This window comes from Schistocerca nitens, chromosome 6 (assembly GCF_023898315.1).
Source record: "Schistocerca nitens isolate TAMUIC-IGC-003100 chromosome 6, iqSchNite1.1, whole genome shotgun sequence".
NCBI lineage: Eukaryota > Metazoa > Arthropoda > Insecta > Orthoptera > Acrididae > Schistocerca > Schistocerca nitens.
This window is the reverse complement of record NC_064619.1, coordinates 340,411,611-340,432,165: the sequence shown is the minus strand read 5'-3', so window position 1 is coordinate 340,432,165 and position 20,555 is coordinate 340,411,611. Positions and strand designations below refer to the sequence as shown.

At 46.1% G+C, this 20,555-nt stretch overlaps 1 protein-coding gene and 1 non-coding gene across 5 annotated transcripts in view; both read right to left on the bottom strand.

Annotated features, from left to right (window-relative positions):
• LOC126262797 (uncharacterized) overlaps positions 1-20,274 on the bottom strand; it is a 75,050-nt gene extending 54,776 nt beyond the window's left edge. For 3 of the 4 annotated variants that reach the window (XM_049959618.1, XM_049959622.1, XM_049959619.1), the window contains exons 1-5: positions 20,189-20,274; positions 19,916-20,071; positions 19,423-19,530; positions 6,919-7,017; positions 6,512-6,610 (exon numbers count right to left, since the gene is read on the bottom strand). In XM_049959618.1, the coding sequence (XP_049815575.1) occupies positions 6,512-6,610; positions 6,919-7,017; positions 19,423-19,518 (294 nt within the window). In that variant the 5' untranslated portion in view covers positions 19,519-19,530; positions 19,916-20,071; positions 20,189-20,274. The remainder of the gene's footprint in view (positions 1-6,511; positions 6,611-6,918; positions 7,018-19,422; positions 19,531-19,915; positions 20,072-20,188) is intronic. The other variant, XM_049959620.1, reaches the window with a different exon arrangement.
• On the bottom strand, positions 2,491-2,565 carry Trnat-ugu (transfer RNA threonine (anticodon UGU)). Its single transcript has one exon. It is a non-coding gene; the product is annotated as a tRNA-Thr (tRNA).
• Positions 20,275-20,555: the final 281 nt, after the last annotated feature.

Genomic DNA, 20,555 nt, shown 5'->3' with positions numbered 1-20,555 from the left:
CCCATAGTGCTCAGAGCCATTTCAACCATTTGTGCAATAAATGATGATAAAAAGTACACACCAATAGCAGGCATGTAACAGACAGAATGTCTATCAGAGTGCATTAGTGTTGTTGGTGCCTAGTAGGGTATATACGGAGTGCAAGTGTTAGATATTGAGAGATCTATGTGAAGGACATGGAGATACTATGTACTCGTGAACTACAGCATTATCAGAAAGTGATAGATATTGAAAGGGGTCTAATTGTTGGTGTCCATTTGGCCAGCTGGTCGAATCGTGCAACATCCAGATTTGTGAAGGATTCAGGTGTGACTGTGCCCCAGGCTGCACTGCAGGGGTCGGGAGAGGGTCAGGCACACTCATTATCAAGATTATGGTTGACTATATCTGCCCACGAATAGGGAGGATCACCATATTGTGCACCAAGCACATTGTGACCAATTCACATCCGCACCTGCCGTCCGAGAACATATTCTTTGTGATCCCGCACTGTAAGTCGGAACTACACTCATACTCATAAATTAAGCATAATGCTGATACATGGTGAAACAACGCTCTGGTGGGCGGTTTGCGGGCTTAAATCACCTCGGGGGATGACCATGCGGTGCATTTGACCTGTGGTCGTCGCATGGTGGCGCTGGCAGCAGTCCACATACGCAGAGGTGTGCTGGTGCATGTCAGAGCACGGTAGAGCGAGTAAGTGTGCATGTCCTTTTCACAGAAAATAAAATGTGTTGCATTAAAATAGGGCTTAATAAATCCGTACGAGAAGCGCAAACCTGTGGAATAAATAAACGTTTGCAACGAGCAACGACATGTATGAGGTGAATGAGCGCTATTTCAACCCATCTCAGTGACCCAAAGGATAGATTCCAATGGCTGGACGAAACTTTTGACCAGTTAAATCATGTGAATTCATACTTCCAGTCAGTCATACTCTCATTGATGTGTGAATGTCACTCAACTTTTGGATGATAGACCGCAGGGAATCATGCATTCTTTAGTTCTGCGACACCAACAAGCTCCGTTGTCTTTTATGTCATCTGGCTTGTCTTCCCTGATTCCCACGTGGTTTGTAGGTAGATTGGGCTTGAAGAAACCAGCGCAGTTGAGGAATTTCCTGTCGCAGTCACAGTTCATCTTTTGCAGTGGCTTCAGGTTCACATACAGCTAGCTTTGCACATAATGCCGTTGTGTTGTTAAGAAGTCAGCGTCAAGACATAATCAGAGAAAATGACGGAACCGTATCGACCTTCTAATATACTTTTTTGTTTAACTATTTCACATTGCGGCAGGTTAAGTTTCAGTTGTTAGTATTTGTACGGAATATACACTTGCAGACAAATAAAATGATTCCGAAAGCAAGAGACGCACACCAATGACGCCTTGTTCCCAAACTGTGCAAGTTGTATTCAGTGTATGATCGCAATGACAGCATCATTCACAAAAGGACAGATTGCCAGTATGTAATACTGTTTCCTCAGTCCTGCAACGATCTTAAGAGTGTCACAAGTCATCTACGGAGGCGCACCATTTTACTTTCAATTGTCGTGACTGCTTCAAGGGTTACTTCCGGTCAAGAGATTTCTTTTTATTCGTGTACAAACAAATTACATCGCATGGTAATTACCATTACAAGCAAATGAAAGAAAAATTACCAAGACAAACTGCAGTTGCGAAAAATCTTGCAACCTCAACTGCGCTCAGAGTCACAAGCGGAAGAGTTTCATCTATGCAAGAAGCAAGGCATAGCAGACAATCTAGTAGGTGTTACATGTCCTGTGCTTCTCAGCATTCACAGTTGGTAGTATCCACAGGGAAGGGTCATTTCTAGAGATTACTCGTGGATATCCCAATTCCAGAATGAAGACGGTTGAGTGCCCTCCACACGATCCAATTCTGTGCATGCTTCGATGGGATGGGTTTCCGACGGGAGACGCCAGATAGTGTTAATCCCAAGTCCAGAAATCCAAAATTGAAATGATAATTAAATGGACACCCTAGCTGCAAACAGGCGTTGATGTACTTCATTGGGGACATGTTGAAAATGTGTGCCCCGACCGGGACTCGAACCCGAGATCTCCTGCTCACATGGCAGACGCTCTCCATCTGAGCCACCGCGGGCACAGAGGATAGTGCGTCTGCAGGGACTTATCCCTTGCACGCTCCCCGTGAGATCCACATTCCCAACATGTCCACACCACTACATTCGTAGTGCGCCTAATAGATGTTTGCCCATCATACTCATTACTCGTGGCAGATTAATCTACCAAGTCCCGTACGAGTTCGGACATAGCGTGTGCGTTCGCACAAGAAGGTCAATGGCCGGGAAGCCATATTTTAACTATATATGACGGTAGTATCTGTTCCCGAAAGAACAGTTACCGTGGATGACCATGCAGCTTTGCTAGAAATGAAATAATAATTAAATGGATACCCTAGCTGCAAACAGGCGTTGATGTACTTCATTGGGGACATGTTGAAAATGTGTGCCCCGACCGGGACTCGAACCCGGGATCTCCTGCTCACATGGCAGACGCTCTATCCATCTGAGCCACCGCGGGCACAGAGGATAGTGCGACTGCAGGGACTTATCCCTTGCACGCTCCCCGTAAGATCCACATTCCCAACATGTCCACACCACTACATTCGTAGTGCGCCTAAAAGATGTTTGCCCATCCCCAATGAAGTACATCAACGCCGGTTTGCAGCTAGGGTGTCCATTTAATGATCATTTCATTTCTAGCAAAGCTGCATGGTCATCCACGGTAACTGTTCGTTCGGGAACAGATACTACCGCCATATATAGTTAAATCCAAAATTGTTTCCTCGCTGTAGGTGCTCTTGTTTGAAAAATTGAAGTAACCTCGAGGAAATTTCTTCTGGACATCAGCCTTGAGGTCGCCGGAACGTGCGCACATAAGGCATCGTTTTCCTGGTGATCTTTATTTGTTCTCTCCGCACTGGCATCTACCTCACGATGAATATCTGATGGTGCTATACCTGCGAACTGGTAGAGTTTTACAGGTGTCGTAGGTTTCAAGCAACCTGTACTATGTCTACATGTCTCATTTAGTGCCCTGTCAAGTATGTTTGCATGGGTAGATTTGTACCAGACTGGCCATGTATCCTCTGATGCACTGTCTCATGTTGCTAGTCTGTCCTTCTCAGCGTTTGTGGTCGAGAACCTCATATACTACCACTGATCTCGCTAAGAATATTATTTCTGGCTTCCCCCTTCATTTTGGTACTTGCACAGTAGTGCTTGTACATCAAACTACGAGCCACTGTGACTCCCAGATGTTTAGAATGGATCATATTCATCCCTTCCCATGTGATGTTGAGTTTTGCGAAGTGTGTGATTGAGCTTAAGATGACACGCGCAAAGATCAGTTTTAATTGGGTTTGAACGAAGTGGTTGTCAGATTAACAGACACACTAGACTCTTTCAATGCTCCTGTCACGTGGCCTTCAACTTCTTCAATATCTTCAAAAGATTTCACTTGTTTCCCTGATGCCAGGTCATCAGCATAAAGGAAACTGCTTGTGTTTGTCGGAAGTGTTTGGTCATTGGTACAAATGTTAAGTAATATTGGTGAAACAACGCTTCGGTCAAGCAGATGAAACCAGATGTGTCCTTATTGTGTTTCATGCATGCGCAATGAGGGACAGGTCTAACTGCTGTGGTCACATGAACACCTCGAGAACTGATAACATGACCTAAATATTCTATTTCCGTCTGGAAAAAGACACATTTTTCTTTATTAGACTTGAGTCTGACCTCAGAGAAAACTAGAAATAAGTTGTTTCGCTGTGCGGCCAGTCCAGGTAATTTGTACAAAATGGTTCAAATGGCTCTGAGCACTATGGGACTCAACTGCTGTGGTCATCAGTCCCCTAGAACTTAGAACTACTTAAACCTAACTAACCTAAGGACATCACACACATCCATGCCCGATGCAGGATTCGAACCTGCGACCGTAGCGGTCGCGCGGTTCCAGACTGTAGCGCCTAGAACCGCTCGGCCACTCCGGCCGGCTAATTTGTACATGAGATTACAGAAGTAGTCAGCTGTTCTAGGTAGCATTGGAAAATGACAGATGCTGATGCGCTACCAAAAGGCCAATGAAGGAACTTGAAAAGTCCTAAATATGTGCTGATGGCAAACACATTTTGCGAAGATTCATCAAGAGCAACCTGGAGGTAGGCATCGCGAAGATCAGTTTCTGACAAACAGCGACCTGCACCTAAGCGATCCATAGTTCGTCAGGGCGAGGCATTGGGTAACTATCTGAGGATTGACAGTGGCCTTGAAATCAGCACAAATGCTAATTTCACCTGATGGTTTGCGAACATAAACTACTGGGGAAGACCACTGACTTGCAGAGATTGGTGCGATTATCCCACCCTCGGCGCCAGTTTTGTAAAGGCCTCGTCACTACTGTTGGGGAGACAGAGTTGCCACTGTTATTACGCTAGGCAGAGTTTATGAGCGTGAAACGGCTTCTGGTGCAGTGCACCGCTAAGACAATTTCTCCCTGCCACTATTACACAGCTATGCCCCCGGGTCAGGTTACAGAGTAGGAGAACGAGAGTTCTACAACACTTCAACAAATTAGTAACAAAGTCACACAAATGAGTTTAGTGTTTACTTATCTTCGTGACTTGTCGGTTGATGAAATCTGAAACACTGTGTGTAAAAAACACAGATAAAGCCATCGATGGCTAAGTGCAAATAATCGTAGGTAAACTTCACAGTACATAGCAAATGCAATTTACAACTGTCTGTTCACTTCTGAGAGTTCACTAAACGACGTTCCCTTCTAACATAGCCCTGAACGGTGATCTGTAAGCAAGTGAGTGAGAGCTGCTCTTCTATCTTCCGAGTAGGCTCCTGTCCGTTGTCGTCCGGTCACTGGCGGATTGTACTAGGCCGGCAATTGGCCGAGGCGAAGTCATTATCTTCATCCTCAGCGCCGCCTGTGGCGCTGGTGCAACTCGCCAATTGGGAGTCTCTTTGGCACTGGCACCAGCTCACATCTTTGCGCGTGTGGTGTTCTTGCCCTGGCTGTGTCTTATTCGGACGACACAGCGCTAACGATCATCGTGGGGAGGGGAGCATCTTGGAGAGTGCGTTGGATAACGCGAAGGAAAAAAGTAAGTTTAAGTTTTAACGTCTCGCCGACGACGATTCTGTCAAGAGACGGAGAACAAGCTCGGGTTGGACAAGAATAAGGAAGGAAATAGTTCACGTCGTACTCAAAGGAACTATCCAGGCATTCGTTTTGATCTGTTAATAGAACCTCCATAAAATATAAATCTGTGTGGCAGGGCACGGATTTGAACCCCGCTACTGCACAATGTGAGTCCAGGGTCTTAATCACTGTGTCAATACTCTCGGAGGGTAACACGATAATTGTGCCCACGGGCAACATTCTACTGGAAGAGCATACCCACCTATCGGTGTAGAAATAAGGGCAGAATGTAATAGATGATGTACTGCATATATTTTTCATTGCACAGTGTTCTACCAGCAGATACCGAAGTATATACTTATATTAGGCTATAACTGTACACGTCATGAAGCCCAGAGTTGTTTTTCTACGTCGTTACCTTGTACAATAGAACAGCTGTCATTCTCTCGGGCATCACCGCACTAGAAAAACCGTTATTCCTGACTTCAAGACAGAATATGTTGTTATCATTAAACACGATTAAGCACCATTCCTTCTTCTAATTCCATTACCCTACAATAGACCAGTCGTATTACATGGTCATGAAGTACGAGAGGACATCTGGTCAGCGGAAATATTTCTCTCATACCAGCTTGCTGTAAACGAATTTTGGTGGTCCTAGCTGACATTCTGGGCGCGACCTTTTTGTACTGGGATTGCTGAGCGAATACAAATGACTACTCGTGAGACTTAGATGTTTAGACGTTAATCTGTACGCAATTTGCTTCGAGAAGAAATGCGTTAAACCTGTGTAGTTCCCTCAGTCTACCGAGGCCAAGAAAGATACACAAATGATCCTTTGGATGCAACATGTTGGACAGTTCGACGGAAGCATCATGTAGCCTCTCCATCACGCTCACAATGAGACCTGACTGAAAATCGTTTGATAGAAAGAATAGTACACCTCGACACCATCCTTGTATGCTGCAGTGTTTACTAAAAGCACATGATTCTCGATTCAACGGACCATTCTTAAAGGGCAACTACAGCTATAGAATCAGAAATTTTATGATAATCACATGGATTTTGCCCAAACCACAGCACAGTGCTTCAATAAGTGCCGTTGTTGTCCTCTGTCCATCCGCCATTCAAACATGATACTTCTTTGTCATGTCTTTACAAGTTTTTCTGAAGTAATCATGTTTCATAGGTGTTTATGCATCCAAGGAGTGTGTGTGTGTATGTGTGTGTGTGTGTGTGTGTGTGTTTGTGTGTGTATTGCCTTCTCCAGGACAGATCTCCCCTACCAGCACATTGTGACCACTTTGGATGCATACCTTGGCGACAGAGAGTTTCTCCTCTTCTTGGTTGTCTCCTTCGCTTGCGTCCTTTGAAATGCTGCTCATCATATCTGGCCCTTCACCGGAATCATCGCTCTGCAGACAGCGAAAGCAGAAGAGAAATATGTGTAAGCCTCTAACGTCCCTGCGTGATCCAGTGTTACTACTGTTAACAGCAAATACAGAACTGTGTAACAGATCTTAGCCAGAACGATTTAGAGGCGTCGATTGTAGTCTATAAGTTTCTGGGAGTAAAATAAGTTTTACCTTCACGTCCATGCATTCCATATCGTTTTGTTTCATATTTTTTTACAGTTATTATGGCGTATCTGGATGTACTATGTGAATAATTGGCTTTATTGCAGCTGTCTACTAAAAAATTCTTGTTTCAATTGTCCACTTACCTTGGTGAGAGCTACTTCCTCTGATTCTGCCCGCTGTCCGTCGTTACTGTCCTTTGAAATGCTACTCAACATTTGTGAACTCTCGCCGGCAATTTCGCCCTGCAGAAAAACAATAATTACTGTAGAAATCCACGTAAGAGATGAAGATTATAAGATTTCTACGTTAAAAAATACAGTATGTACCACGAATTAGAAAATATTGCGACTTTTTGAGTTCCATTCCACTCCCCTCCCTCCTACATAAGCTGCTTCTCGTCACCACCCACGACGTTTTAAATACACTGTTACCAGAAAGAAAGCAATGTGCTAAACAGCAAAGTCATAGAGTGAAAAAACAGTTAAGGTGAAATATATTTCCTTATTTACTAATACTATATAACCACTTTTTCTAAATTCCTGAGTTATTAAGTTCTTGAGAATATGGCCGAGCGGGAATATACACTATATATTATTGTGTGCACACGCTGTATCTTTATTTCTTCTCCAAAAAGCTTTTTCATTTGTTTTCTTGTGTGTTTTCTTATTTATTTTTACAGCTATCCAGTGCAACTAGCACTGGAAGTAGACCAGAGAGATAAGGAAATTGCTAGAAAGACGTTCTAGGAATCATTGCACAATGCCAGACGTCAATCTACTAAAAGCAACAGCCACTAACATCCAAAAATGTAAATCACGAGGCCAGAGAAAGATGAATGAAAAGCTATGTTTGGAATATAGCACTGTGCAGATGAGTAAGATGCACAATGTGGAAGACAGTTAAATGAGACTATGAGAAAGCTTTCCAATGTGGTGCTTCAGGAGACTTACTGAAGACATGATGGACAGATCGAGTTAGGAATGAAGATTACCTGCAGAGAGTCAATGAAAAAACAAAGGCCTGATTAGAAAAGATTAAATAAAGGCACTGAAATGAAGCGTGTGGATATATGGGCACGTAATCGATGAAGATGCAGTCATATGAAACGATGGCAGTAGAAACTGTTCAGGTATGGTGAATCTGTAATGTGGTGAATATGTAACAATGCACATATAACAACATTGGATATGGTCTGTTGTGTCGATTCCCTAAGGTCTCGACACAATGAGTGGCTAGGTGCACGCGAAACTAACGCAGACGGGCGTAAATTCTGAAACAGGAGACTGGATGAAAAACTATAAAGAAAAGAAGAGAGATTTTAATATACTTAACTTTAATGTAGTCTTGTTCTTGTTGAAATACATCTCTTGCATAGTAGTAAGCAATTAGCAATGATACACATGGCGCCTTGCTAGGTAGTAGCGATGGACTAGCTGAAGGCTATTTAATCTGTCTCTCGGCAATTGAGAGGAAGACGTGATACGTCTTGTCGCAAGCTATGTCGTCCGTACAACTGGGGCGAGGTGAAGTCCGTGTCTTGTGACCTGCCCTGTGGTGGCGCTACGTTTGCGAATACACAGTGGCGACACGCGGGTCCGACATGTACTACAGGACCGCGGCCGATTTAAGTTACCACCTAGCAAGTGTGGTGTCTAGCGGTGACACCACATTCCTCCCCCGCAAATCGGCGAACGGTCGTGAGATAAGGCTTCCGCCCGCCGTGGGGAGGACCCCATGTTGACGTATGCGATGAGGTGGGGAGCCTAACAACAGGCGAGGCTGTGCCACCCGCACCCGGCCATTCGGTCCGAGGGGAGCTAGGAAACGCCTGCAAACCTAGTCCAGGGTGCACGTCAACATGAGGTGTTTGCGCACGGAATGATATAAGAGGAGCCGCGGGGTCGACCTCCATGTGGTCGGAGCACCCGACGGGCGAAGACGACATCTGGTCCGGAGCGGGCAAGAGGTCCATGGCGGAGGACGGCTGGTCACGGGAAGCAAGCGGCGGCGCGTGACCCAGGGAGGCGCGAGGCGGCTGCAGCGAAGCGTCCGCTGCTGGCGGCGCCGGCGGCGGCTGCGGCGGCGCGACGCCATGAGGCAAAATGGAAGGCATCGTCGGTAACACCTGGGGATGAGGCGAGCCAGTAGATGGGTCCCCAAGGCGCTGACCGGACGGCTCCGTCGCTGAAAGCAGACGGGGAGCGGCAGAACCCAGGCGACGACAGAGGCGCAGCTGATTGAGATGCCGACGCACCTCACCAGAGGCCCCCAAAACCAAATACATCGCGCGGCCGAGGCAGCGAAGAATGCGCCCTGCGAGCCAACGCTGTGAACCGCGATAGTTGCGATAATAGACAACGTCGCCAGGAGCAAAAGCAGGAGTCTGCCGCTGCACAGGAACCTGATGTGGCGGATGCAGCAAAGACATCAGAGTTCGATGAGATCGACCATGGAGCAATTCAGCCGGCGAGCGACCATCGCGGGGCTGAGAGCGATACGAAGACAAAAAGAGCAACAAAGCGTCCTCCCGAGAATGCGATTCTTTCAATTTCAACATCTGTGACTTGAAAGTCCGGACCAATCGTTCAGCGGCACCGTTTGACTGAGGCGAAAACGGCGCGGATGTCAGATGTTGAATACCATTGGCCTTGCAGAACGACTGAAATTCTGCGGACATGAATTGTGGGCCATTGTCGGAAACAATAGTCTGCGGAAGACCTTCAATGCAAAAGAGAGCAGACAAGGCTTGGATGGTGGCAGAAGACGTCGTGGAAGACATCCGGACAACAAAAGGAAAATTACTGAAAGCATCGACCACAACCAACCATCGAGCATTCCAGAATGGACCAGCAAAATCGATGTGCAAGCGTTGCCAAGGGGAAGTGGCTTTCGGCCATGCAAAGAATTTCCGCGGCGGTGCGGATTGTTGTTCGGCACACGCCACGCAAGAGGAGCACATATTCGTAATCGCAGCATCGATTCCGAACCAAGTACAGTGCTGTCGAGCAAGTTGTTTCGTTCGCACTATACCCCAATGTCCTTGGTGAAGAAGCCGTAAGACAGAGGACTGTAACGAACGTGGGACCACGACTCGGGATTGATCATTATCGGAACGCAACAACAAAACACCACGTCGGACAAAAAGTCTCTCCTTGTGAGCAAAAAAACGGCGAACCAAAGGATCCTCGATCCGTGACTTGGACAAGGGCCATTGCGTAGCAACAAAACGCAAAACAGTAGCAAGGACAGGGTCAGCAGCTGTGGCTGTAGCTACACGACGAAAATCAATCGGAAACGATGCGACCACGTCATCGGCTTCCGAATCAATGAACATGCAAGCAAGTTCGGAAGAATCGAATGCTTTATCCTCAGCAGCAGGCAAACGGGACAACGCATCAGCGTTGCCGTGCTTAACAGTGGACCGATACAAGATATCGTAGCGGTACTGCGAGAGAAAAAGAGACCAGCGAATGAATTTCTGCGCTGTACGTGGAGGTACAGGTTTGTTCGGATGAAAAAGCGATGTCAAAGGTTTGTGGTCCGTGATGATGGTAAAGTGACGACCATACAAGAAATCATGGAACTTTGTTACACCAAAGACAAGAGCCAAAGCTTCCTTCGCTATTTGTGAATAATTTCTTTGCGCAGATGAGAGCAATTTGGACGCAAAGGCAATAGGGCGATCATGCGAGCCATCCTTGTGCGCAAGCACAGCACCGATCCCGAAATCCGATGCATCGACCATCAACAAAAGGGGTTTTCGGGGATCGAATGGCGTAAGGCAAGTAGTTGAAAGTAACGCCGATTTCAACTGACGAAAGGCGCGTTCGCATTCCGTCGTCCAGACGAACGGAACACCTTTACGGCGTAAGCGATGAAGCGGAGCTGAAATGGAAGAAGCATTGCGCACAAACCGGTGATAATAATTTACCTTACCCAGCACACTCTGTAGCTGTTTTAAGTTCTGCGGTGACGGCAAGTCCTGAATGGCACGAAGGTGCTCTGGACTCGGATGTATACCTTGGGCGTTAAGGACATGGCCCAGGTACGGTAAGTCACGAGCAAAAAAACACACATTTGTCCTTCCTCAAGCGAAGACCATTCTGACGCAAGACCTGAAATAAGGTCCGGAGATTCTGCAAATGTTCGGCTTCTGTCTTTCCTGAGATCACAATATCGTCCAGATAGTTCGCAGCAGTAGGGACCGACGCACAAATAGTTTGTAAATATTGCTGAAACAAAGCAGGGGCGGATGCACACCCGAACGGCAGTCTTTTGAAGCGATACAAGCCAAGATGCGTGTTTACCACTAAGACGCGCTGGGATTCTTCGTCCACAGGTATTTGCAAGTACGCATCTGCTAGGTCCAATTTTGAAAAATATTTTCCCGGGCACAGTTTGTCAAAAAGATCTCCCGGGCGGGGCAAAGGAAAAGTAGCAGTCACAAGTTGTGGATTCACAGTTGCCTTGAAGTCCACGCAAAGTCTCAATTTTCCGGAAGGTTTCGGCAAAATTACTAAGGGTGAGGCCCAGAGAGAAGCCTGCACACGTTCAATTACACCTTGAGATTCTAACTCGGCCAATGTTCGTGCGACCTCATCACGCAATGCGTGGGGAACATTGCGCGCTCTGAAAAATTTCGGTTGCGCATTGTCTTTCAGTTCCAAATGCGCTTCATAGTTCTTAGCGCAACCAAGGCCCGGTGCAAAAATGTCTGCAAATTCTTCACAAAGACTAGAAACACTGGCGGAAGGCACAGTCTGATTCACTGATAGGACCTGATTTACAATAGACATATTAAACAATTGAAACAAATCTAAGCCAAACAAGTTCACTGCACTAGAGGAACGAAGAACATAAAATGACACAAGTTTTGTCTGTCCCTTGTATGTTGCAAGAAGGCTGCACTGTCCTAACACAGGTATATGCTGTCCTGAGTAACTAGTTAACTTAACATTTGCGGCACGCAATGGCGGTTGGCCCAGTTGTTTGTACGTGTCGTGATTAAGCAATGAAACTGCAGCTCCGGTATCGAGCTGGAAAGGTATCACTTTGCCTGCAAAGTCTAGGTCCACAAAAAGTTTATTGTCTTGTTGACGACAAGAGCGACTGTCTCGTGCAATTTGAACTGATACAGGTCCAGAAGCACTTGCAACTTTACGGGATTTCCGGCGACGTCGACGCACACTTTGGGTGGGACGAACACAGTCACTGTTAGCTAAAGTGTCACTGGACGGGTGGGAATGAACGACATGAATGTCCATGGGTGAAGGTCCACGAGCCTGATTGTCCTGGATTCGATGCCGGCGCGAAGCAAAGGGCCTGGAATTTGTGTGATTGTCTGATCTAAGCTTTTTCTGGCAAACACTTTGTACATGTCCTTTCTTTTGACAGTAAAAGCAAATAGCTTGGCGTGACGGGCAATTTTCACGCGAATGTCTAGTTGCACACCGCGGGCAAGATTTCACTGCATTTGCTTGCTTACGCGGCGCACGTGGTTGCAAGCTAGGCGGCCGCAGCGAAGTCGGGCGCGAGGGCCGCTGAGCGTCCCGTGCAGCGGGCCCGGCGGGCCGATTAATGTGACACACTGCTGGCGAAGTTTCAAATGATGCCTGAGCAAAGTCAAGTGTGTCTTGCCTGTCCAATATGTCTATCACTTGTTGCAGGGAGGGATTAACTAGCTTCAAAATCTGTTCCCTTATGCGAACATCAGAAACGTTCTGTGCAATTGCATCACGCACCATAGTATCTGAATATGGGAGGCCACATTCACAGGCAAACGCGCAGTCTCTAGTAAGTCCTTGCAAAGTTGCTACCCACTCCCTGTTAGTCTGACCGGCCGTACGTTTTGTACGAAAAAACGTATACCGTTTGGCAACTACATTTACTGTTTCTTTGAAATAGGCATCTAAAGCAGACAAAATTTCTTCGTAGGACAGAGTTGCTACGTCGCGTCGGGGAAACAATTTCACTATCACACGGTAGGTAGACACACCGACACAAGAAAGCAAAAACGGCTGCCGCTCTTTACCTTGAATTCCATAAGCAGTGAGGTGGAAGTTGAACTGATCGGCCCACTCAGTCCAGCTTTCGTTATGGGCCTCAAAGGGCCTAAATGGCGGTGCGACAGCGTTGTGTGGCTGCGGTAGCGATGAAGCGGCTGCCGCCGCATCGGTTTGCAGCGCACGTTGACCCTGGACGAGCTGTCCAAGGGCTTCCAATAACGCCTGCGTCTGCTGATTCTGCAAGCGAAAAAATTCGGACAGTACATCTGGAGAATGCGGCGAAGCCATGACACAAGCAAATTAGAGCAAGTATAACACAAAGACTGCAACGTGGGCGCGGCACCACTCCTCGGCGCCAAAATATTGTTGTGTCGATTCCCTAAGGTCTCGACACAATGAGTGGCTAGGTGCACGCGAAACTAACGCAGACGGGCGTAAATTCTGAAACAGGAGACTGGATGAAAAACTATAAAGAAAAGAAGAGAGATTTTAATATACTTAACTTTAATGTAGTCTTGTTCTTGTTGAAATACATCTCTTGCATAGTAGTAAGCAATTAGCAATGATACACATGGCGCCTTGCTAGGTAGTAGCGATGGACTAGCTGAAGGCTATTTAATCTGTCTCTCGGCAATTGAGAGGAAGACGTGATACGTCTTGTCGCAAGCTATGTCGTCCGTACAACTGGGGCGAGGTGAAGTCCGTGTCTTGTGACCTGCCCTGTGGTGGCGCTACGTTTGCGAATACACAGTGGCGACACGCGGGTCCGACATGTACTACAGGACCGCGGCCGATTTAAGTTACCACCTAGCAAGTGTGGTGTCTAGCGGTGACACCACATGGTCCATCATATTTCGGGCTTGCAGCCGGATCACGTTGACATCTTGGCACGATATTTCGGCTAACAAACATGGAGCCATCTTCAGGTGAGTACGAGACTGAAGATTACTGGTGCGCGTCGTTCTATATATACCGAAAATTGGTGCGGCGGCGCCTGCGCAGTGGAGAAGGCTAATACCGGGCCCCCTATCTAATTTGGGGCGCTCTGCAGCAGAAGCGGGCCGCGCATGCGTAGTGGTGTACCTACATTTGCGCTATCTGTCGTAAAGCGCCTTCGCGCAGCTGAGGCGCGGTAGTCGAAAGTATAAAATCAATTTTCGTCAGCCGTCGCACTAGATGCAGACCCATGTCTCTGTGAAGCGATTAAAGAAATTACAGGATCCCATGCTTTATCCATCTGAAAGCCGCCGTCTCGATTAATAAGATCTTCTGCCAATCGTATCTCCACGGACTCCTTGATAATGGATTCCCAAAAAGATCTAGTTGTCGCTAAAATTTTTGTTCCACAATAATCCATGGAGTGTCCCGCCGAAATACAGTGTTCTGCTATGGCTGATTTGTTGGGCTGTAGTAGACGTGTGTGGCGCTCATGTTCCACGCAACTTTCCAGTACTGTGCGAGTAGTTTGGCCAATGTAGGATTTGCCACATTGACAAGGGATCTTATAAATACCCGCCTTCCTCAGACCCAGATCGTCCTTCACAGAGCCAAGGAAAGCCGATATTTTCGTAGGTGGTCGGAAGATCACTTTAACACAATGCTTCTTTAAAATCCTTCCTATTTTAGAGGAGAGGTTACCCACATACGGAAGAAACGCCCTGGACCTGACCACCTCTTTGTCTTCTTCTTCTTGTTTCTCTTTACATTTCTTCTTTGTTACAGCTGTGCGGATTTGGCGTGTGGAATATCCACTCTCCCTGAAGACGGACTGCAAGTGTTCTAATTCTTTAGGAAGGCTGTCCTTATCAGATACCACATGTGCCCGGTGCACCAGAGTACGCAGCAAACCCATGGTTTGTGCAGGGTGGTGGCAGCTTGCCGCCTGCAAATACAGATCTGTGTGTGTCCTTCTGTCCTCCCCTCCTCTGCCTTCCCCACTCCCTGGCACGTTTGCTCAGCATCCCCCCTTTTATGTATCCTCATCTTCCATTGGCTCCTTCCCCCCTCCCCCTTCACTTTTCCTCTCCTTCCCCCCCCCCCCCATTTTTTCCCGTCATCTGACCAGTTTCCCCTCACCTGCTCTCGGGTGTGGTATGTCATATTTGTGCCAATTTTTTCGTGCAGTGTTTAAGTGAGTGTTCAGTGTTGTGCGTCTTTCCACAGTGTTGCGAACAGAAATCATGCTGTCACTGGGTGTGCTTTTTATATCTCTTGCGAACAGAACCCAGACTGTCGCCGTGTTTTTTAATTGTCTGTCTACTATTTTTCTGCTTCCTGTGTATTTTATTAGCATCATCCACCCTGTGTTTTATGTTTTAAGCTCCAGAATTTTCTGGCATTTTACTTTTAAGTCACCAATGTTATCGCCAACTGTTATTATTTTTTTTATTATCTTCATCTTTTTACAACAAATTCTGTAGGCTGAAGAGCGGCGTAATAAGCTGCTGCCAGCCCGCCCCCTTTAGGGGGAATCGAAACTCAATAAAGGAAAAAAAACCAGTAATCTTCAGTCTTGTACTCACCTGAAGATGGCTGCATGTTTGTTAGCCGAAATATCGTGCCAAGATGTCAACGTGATCCGGCTGCAAGCCCGAAATATGATGGACCAATCAATACGCCGGGAAAACTTCAAGATATACAACATTGGATATTACTGAAAGCTATATGAAGGATGGCTGGACAGAAATGATCGCAGAGGCGGATCTTGATGTGAATACATACTGCTGACAAAAGAAGTGAAGTACCCAGAAGGAGAGGAGGAAACAAAATGAAACTTTGCGGCTTCAGAGGGCATGTGATGTTATTTCACTGATTACATGACAGTATGAGTCCACTTAACAGCATGGCGTTCCACCCTTCTGGCCTGGATGCATACATTGATTCTGTTGGAAGGTTGTCATAAAGCCATTTTATTCTCTCCTGAGGTATGCATGCATGTATTAAACTGGGGACCTAGAAACGATGGAGAGGTTTCGTCCCACTGTAGCCCTCAGTGGTTCACAACCCCACAACAGGACACAGCAGTCCACCCAGCCCACCGCCGCCCCACACCGAATCCAGGGTTATTGTGCAGTTTGGCCCCCAGTGGACCCTCCTGAGAATGTCTCATACCAGACGAGTGTAACCCCAAATGTTTGCGTGGTAGAGTAATTATGGTGTATGCATACGTGGAGATGGTGTTTGCACAGCAATCGCTGACTTAGCGTAACTGAGGTGGAATAGGGGGAACCAGCCCACATTCACCGAGGTAGATGGAAAACTGCCTTAAAAACCATCCACAGGCTGGCCGGCACACAGGACCTCGACACATAATCCGCTGGGCGGATTTGTGCAGGGGCCCGGCACGGCTTCCCAATCAGGAAGCAGCGCATCAGACCGCGTAGTTAGCCGGATGGGCCTCCTGTGGTAAGCTGTCCACAAGTGTTGTAGCTGTTCCTTGATATCCTGGATGCAGGTACTGATACCTAGTTGACATATGAACTGTTCCCACACATGTTGAATGGGGACAGATCTGGCGATCTTGCTGCCCACAGCATTAACTTAACTCATACAGTCAGTTCATACTGACACATGTTGAAAAATCGCACCAACATATTGTTGCAAGAGAGGTAGATATGAGGACGTAGGATATCCATGACACACTGTTCTGCTATTAGAGTCCCCTCAATCACTACCAGCTGTGACCTGAAATTATATCCAATGGCTCCCCACACCATGACATCAGGAGAAACACTACTAGGTCTCTCCAAAACATTGGAAGAATGAGACCTCTCCATGGGTTGTCACCACATTCGCCGATGATGGTCATCTAGGTTAGTTGAGAATCCCAATTCATCACTGATTAGAATGTGGCGCCATTTATCAGCATTACACACTTCCTGGTCATGGCACTACTGCAAAAGCAGCCATTTGTGTTGTGGAGTTAATGACATCGTATGCATGGGACAGTAATGCCCCAGTCCGGCTGCTAACCTCTGACCAAGGGTGCGGGATGACACAAGATGTTGCAGGGAGTTCATTAGTTGCTCTCAGACGTTAGGCGCAGATGCGAAGGGGTTAGTATGTCCTTGGTGCATAATACAGAGCTTCCACATAGTGTTGATGATGCATGATGACACGGACACTTGACGACCAGTATGCCTGCCTTCATATTCCCTTGCAGTCCCCAATAGTGTTACTGTCACACCTGAATGCTCCAAAAATCTGAATATCCCTCGATTAGACCAGGTGGTCGAAAGGAAAACCACAGTGAGACCCCTTTCAAAATCTGTTACATACTGATCACACAGTCTCACATGAGTACACATCATCTCCTTGTCCTTTAGTGATCAATAAACATCTGACACTGTTCACGCCTCTTTACGTCCTACCAGGCCTGTAAAACACTAAAGAGCGCTAGCATACTTTGGCTTATTCTACCTACTGCAGAAAATTGCACCTCTAAATAGGGTATCACTACTGGCATCAGATAACCTTCAAATGACCTTTGGTGTCATATTACTGTCAATGCAATGCAAGTGTCATATTCAGGGTCACTAGTGAAACGTGTCAAGGTTCCTCACACCCCCTAGGTTCCTCACACACCCCTTCCCAGGGGACGTGGGAGAGGTGGAGTGTAGAGGGAGGAGTGGGTGGACGAGTGGGGAGGTGGAGGTGCACCAGTCACTTTACCTTAAAATCATCATGCTGTCTGCCAGTCACTGTGGGTTCCCGGGACGTTGACTTCTAAGCCAACGGCGTGTAAGTTGCGCCTCACTCTCTGATTAGTTTTAATTTTTATAATTCGCTTGCCATCATTTGCTGTCTGCACTTCATGTTGTTGAGAGAGTGAAGGGGTTGCACTGCTTTCGAGCAATATGCTCTTCATTCTAGCACAGTGCTCTGTATTGAGAGTATCAGGGTGTGGGTATTTGTTACAAATGTTATTCCAATAACATGAGTTCTGTCATTCGCTGTAAAATAGCGAGGTATGATACTTTGACAGTATACGATAATGACATCATAGCGTAGTCTACAACACAGTGGCAAATGTTGAGGGACCCCCTGCTCTCAGAGAATTAGCTCTAATTATTTATCAAAAAAGACATTATCGGACTATTAAGGTAATGTTCCTGATACAATGTCTTTGATATATCCTGGGGAGGCATCGTACTCGAACATAATCCTACTCACAAATATCTTGGAATAACTCTGGATCACGCGCTAAAATATAAAAAGCATTGCCTAAACACCAAACACAAAGTGGCAGCCACAAATAACATAGTGCGAAAACTGACAGGTACATCATCGGGTGCTAATACATGCACTGCGCTCATGTGCGCTTGCTCTTTGTTATTCCACTGCTGAATATGCATGTTTGGTTTGGTACAAGTCCAGTCATGCAGGAAAGTAGAAGTGGCTCTAAATGATTCTTGCCGGATTACCACTGGTTGCTTAAGACCTACTCCTGTGGACAAACTCCATTGCCTCGCTGGTATAGCTCCTCCTGAAATCAGACGTGAGCTAGCTGCGAGATATGAGAAAAGTAAGGCCACAACGAAGGAAGCCCATCCACTATATGCTCGTCAGCCCGCACATCCTAGGCTGAAATCAAGAAAGAGCTTCTTGACAACTACTGAGGCTCTCATCGAGAATCCACATGCGGCAAGGATATCGCGATGGCAGGAGAAATGTCGAGATTTGGGAGAATGGATGGCTCCAAAGGAAGAACTTCCCCCTGGACATTCGGAGACGTGGTCAATATGGAGGTCTGTCAATAGATTATGATCAAACACAACGAGATGCAAGACCAATCTGCGGACTAGGGAGTTTCTCTGTGGACTCAAGTCTTTTCCAGTGTGGCGGTGAGCAGACTAACATCCGTGGTCAATATGGAGGTCTCTCAATACATTACAATCAAACACAACGAGATGCAAGACCAATCTGCTGACTTGGGGTTTCTCTGTGGACTCTGTTCTTTGCCAGTGTGGCGTTGAGCAGACTAACAGCCATTTCCTTCAGTGTTCCTCATCACAAACCACCTGCACCATGCAAGACCTTATGAGAGCTGCACCAAATGCACTTTAACTGTCCAACTTTTGGTCTTCTTTTGTGTAAAATTATGTCAAAACACACACACACACACACACACACACACACACACACACACACACACACACACACACTGACATGATAAATAAATAAGGTAATGTTACATTTGCTTTCACACTGTATGTGTCTCCACACTTCACTATCTCTGATACAGGTAACTTTTCTTCATACTCTACAATGCTACCTTAGCTGAGTATTATTTTGTGAAAACGCTGAGACAGTGTGTAAATACGCCACCTAAAATGCGTGAGAACGAAACGAATGCCATGTGACGATGTGTAAATACGCCATCTAAAATGAGTAACAAATCACATATATTCAGATACCTCAACAGTTAAGATATATAGCTACCGGTACATCGTCAATACCTGAATTACCTGCACGTCTGTATAACTTACAATGCTAGCTGAGCAGTGTATTGAATGAGGTAACATATCGACATTGCGTACCGAGATGATGTGTAAATAAACAAATTGAAATGCGATTGCGTACGTGCCGAACGTCAAAATAGAAAATTAATTTTGAGCCCAGCAAGACAATGAGTTGCTATACCTGACAGTAAGTATCCGCCCATCTCCAGTTATTACTATGTGTGAATTCCACACACAGATGTACACACCGCAGCAGAACAGAAGTCCAAAAGTGCATATCCACAGCCTTCTGCATCAAGACATAAGAGTTTATTTAGACTCCCAAGCAATCAAGAGGAACATCGGTCAATAGAATACTTTCCACCCTCACACATATTACTAATAGATCTGAATTCCACAATGCAAGTAAACACGCACACATACACAAACAGACGCGCGCGCACACACACACACACACACGCACACACACACACATAGCACTGTCAATATACCTCAACCCTCCACTGAATTGAGCTTGTGATGATGAAAAATAATAACTTCGTTGGGTAAATGGACAGAAAATGCACGTTTAATTGTTGCTGTCATCGATCTACATATGTTAACGAAATTAAAATATGAAGCAAAATAGATATGATATACAATTCCTAATAAATGTCACCCATTGAGTTACAAACCTGTGCGTGCCAGCAATAATACTTAGCTCAAATTGTAAAAGCGTTGGAGCCTTCTAACCGTCAGCTTCTGGCCTTGGGACATCACAGTTTTTATAGCTGTATCACATTAATTTAGGGTGTGTTAACCCTCATATTTATGAACAACAGATTTTCATGCTAGAAGAAGACAAGTACACACACAGCACAATCAATTTACGACTTTGGTTCGAACTTATGATGATGCAATAAAAATTTTAGTAAATATTAGCACTTATCAAAAATGAGGTGATATACCGGCTCACTAGCGACATCACAGCAATCTTGCTCCAACATTGCTGCTACTTCATGCAATGTGTGCTCATCTCGCTCACTGGTAGATGTTTGACAGACGCATGCGTTCGCAGCTGCGGTGACCTTGTAACATGAGCTGCAGTGCCCCTGATACATGCTACGTGTGCAGGCGAGTGTGTCAGCAACTGTCTCTTATCCGCAGGCCTAGCGCTATGTGTCAGCGTGAAGGAAATATCATTCAGCGTCAACCGTCAAAGCACCCAAATTATTTATTTTAAATAATGCACTGACTTGGTGTACCACTGTAATTATATCTGTTAAACAATGCACTCTCGAAGTAATTGATCATATGTACATACACACTGCACAA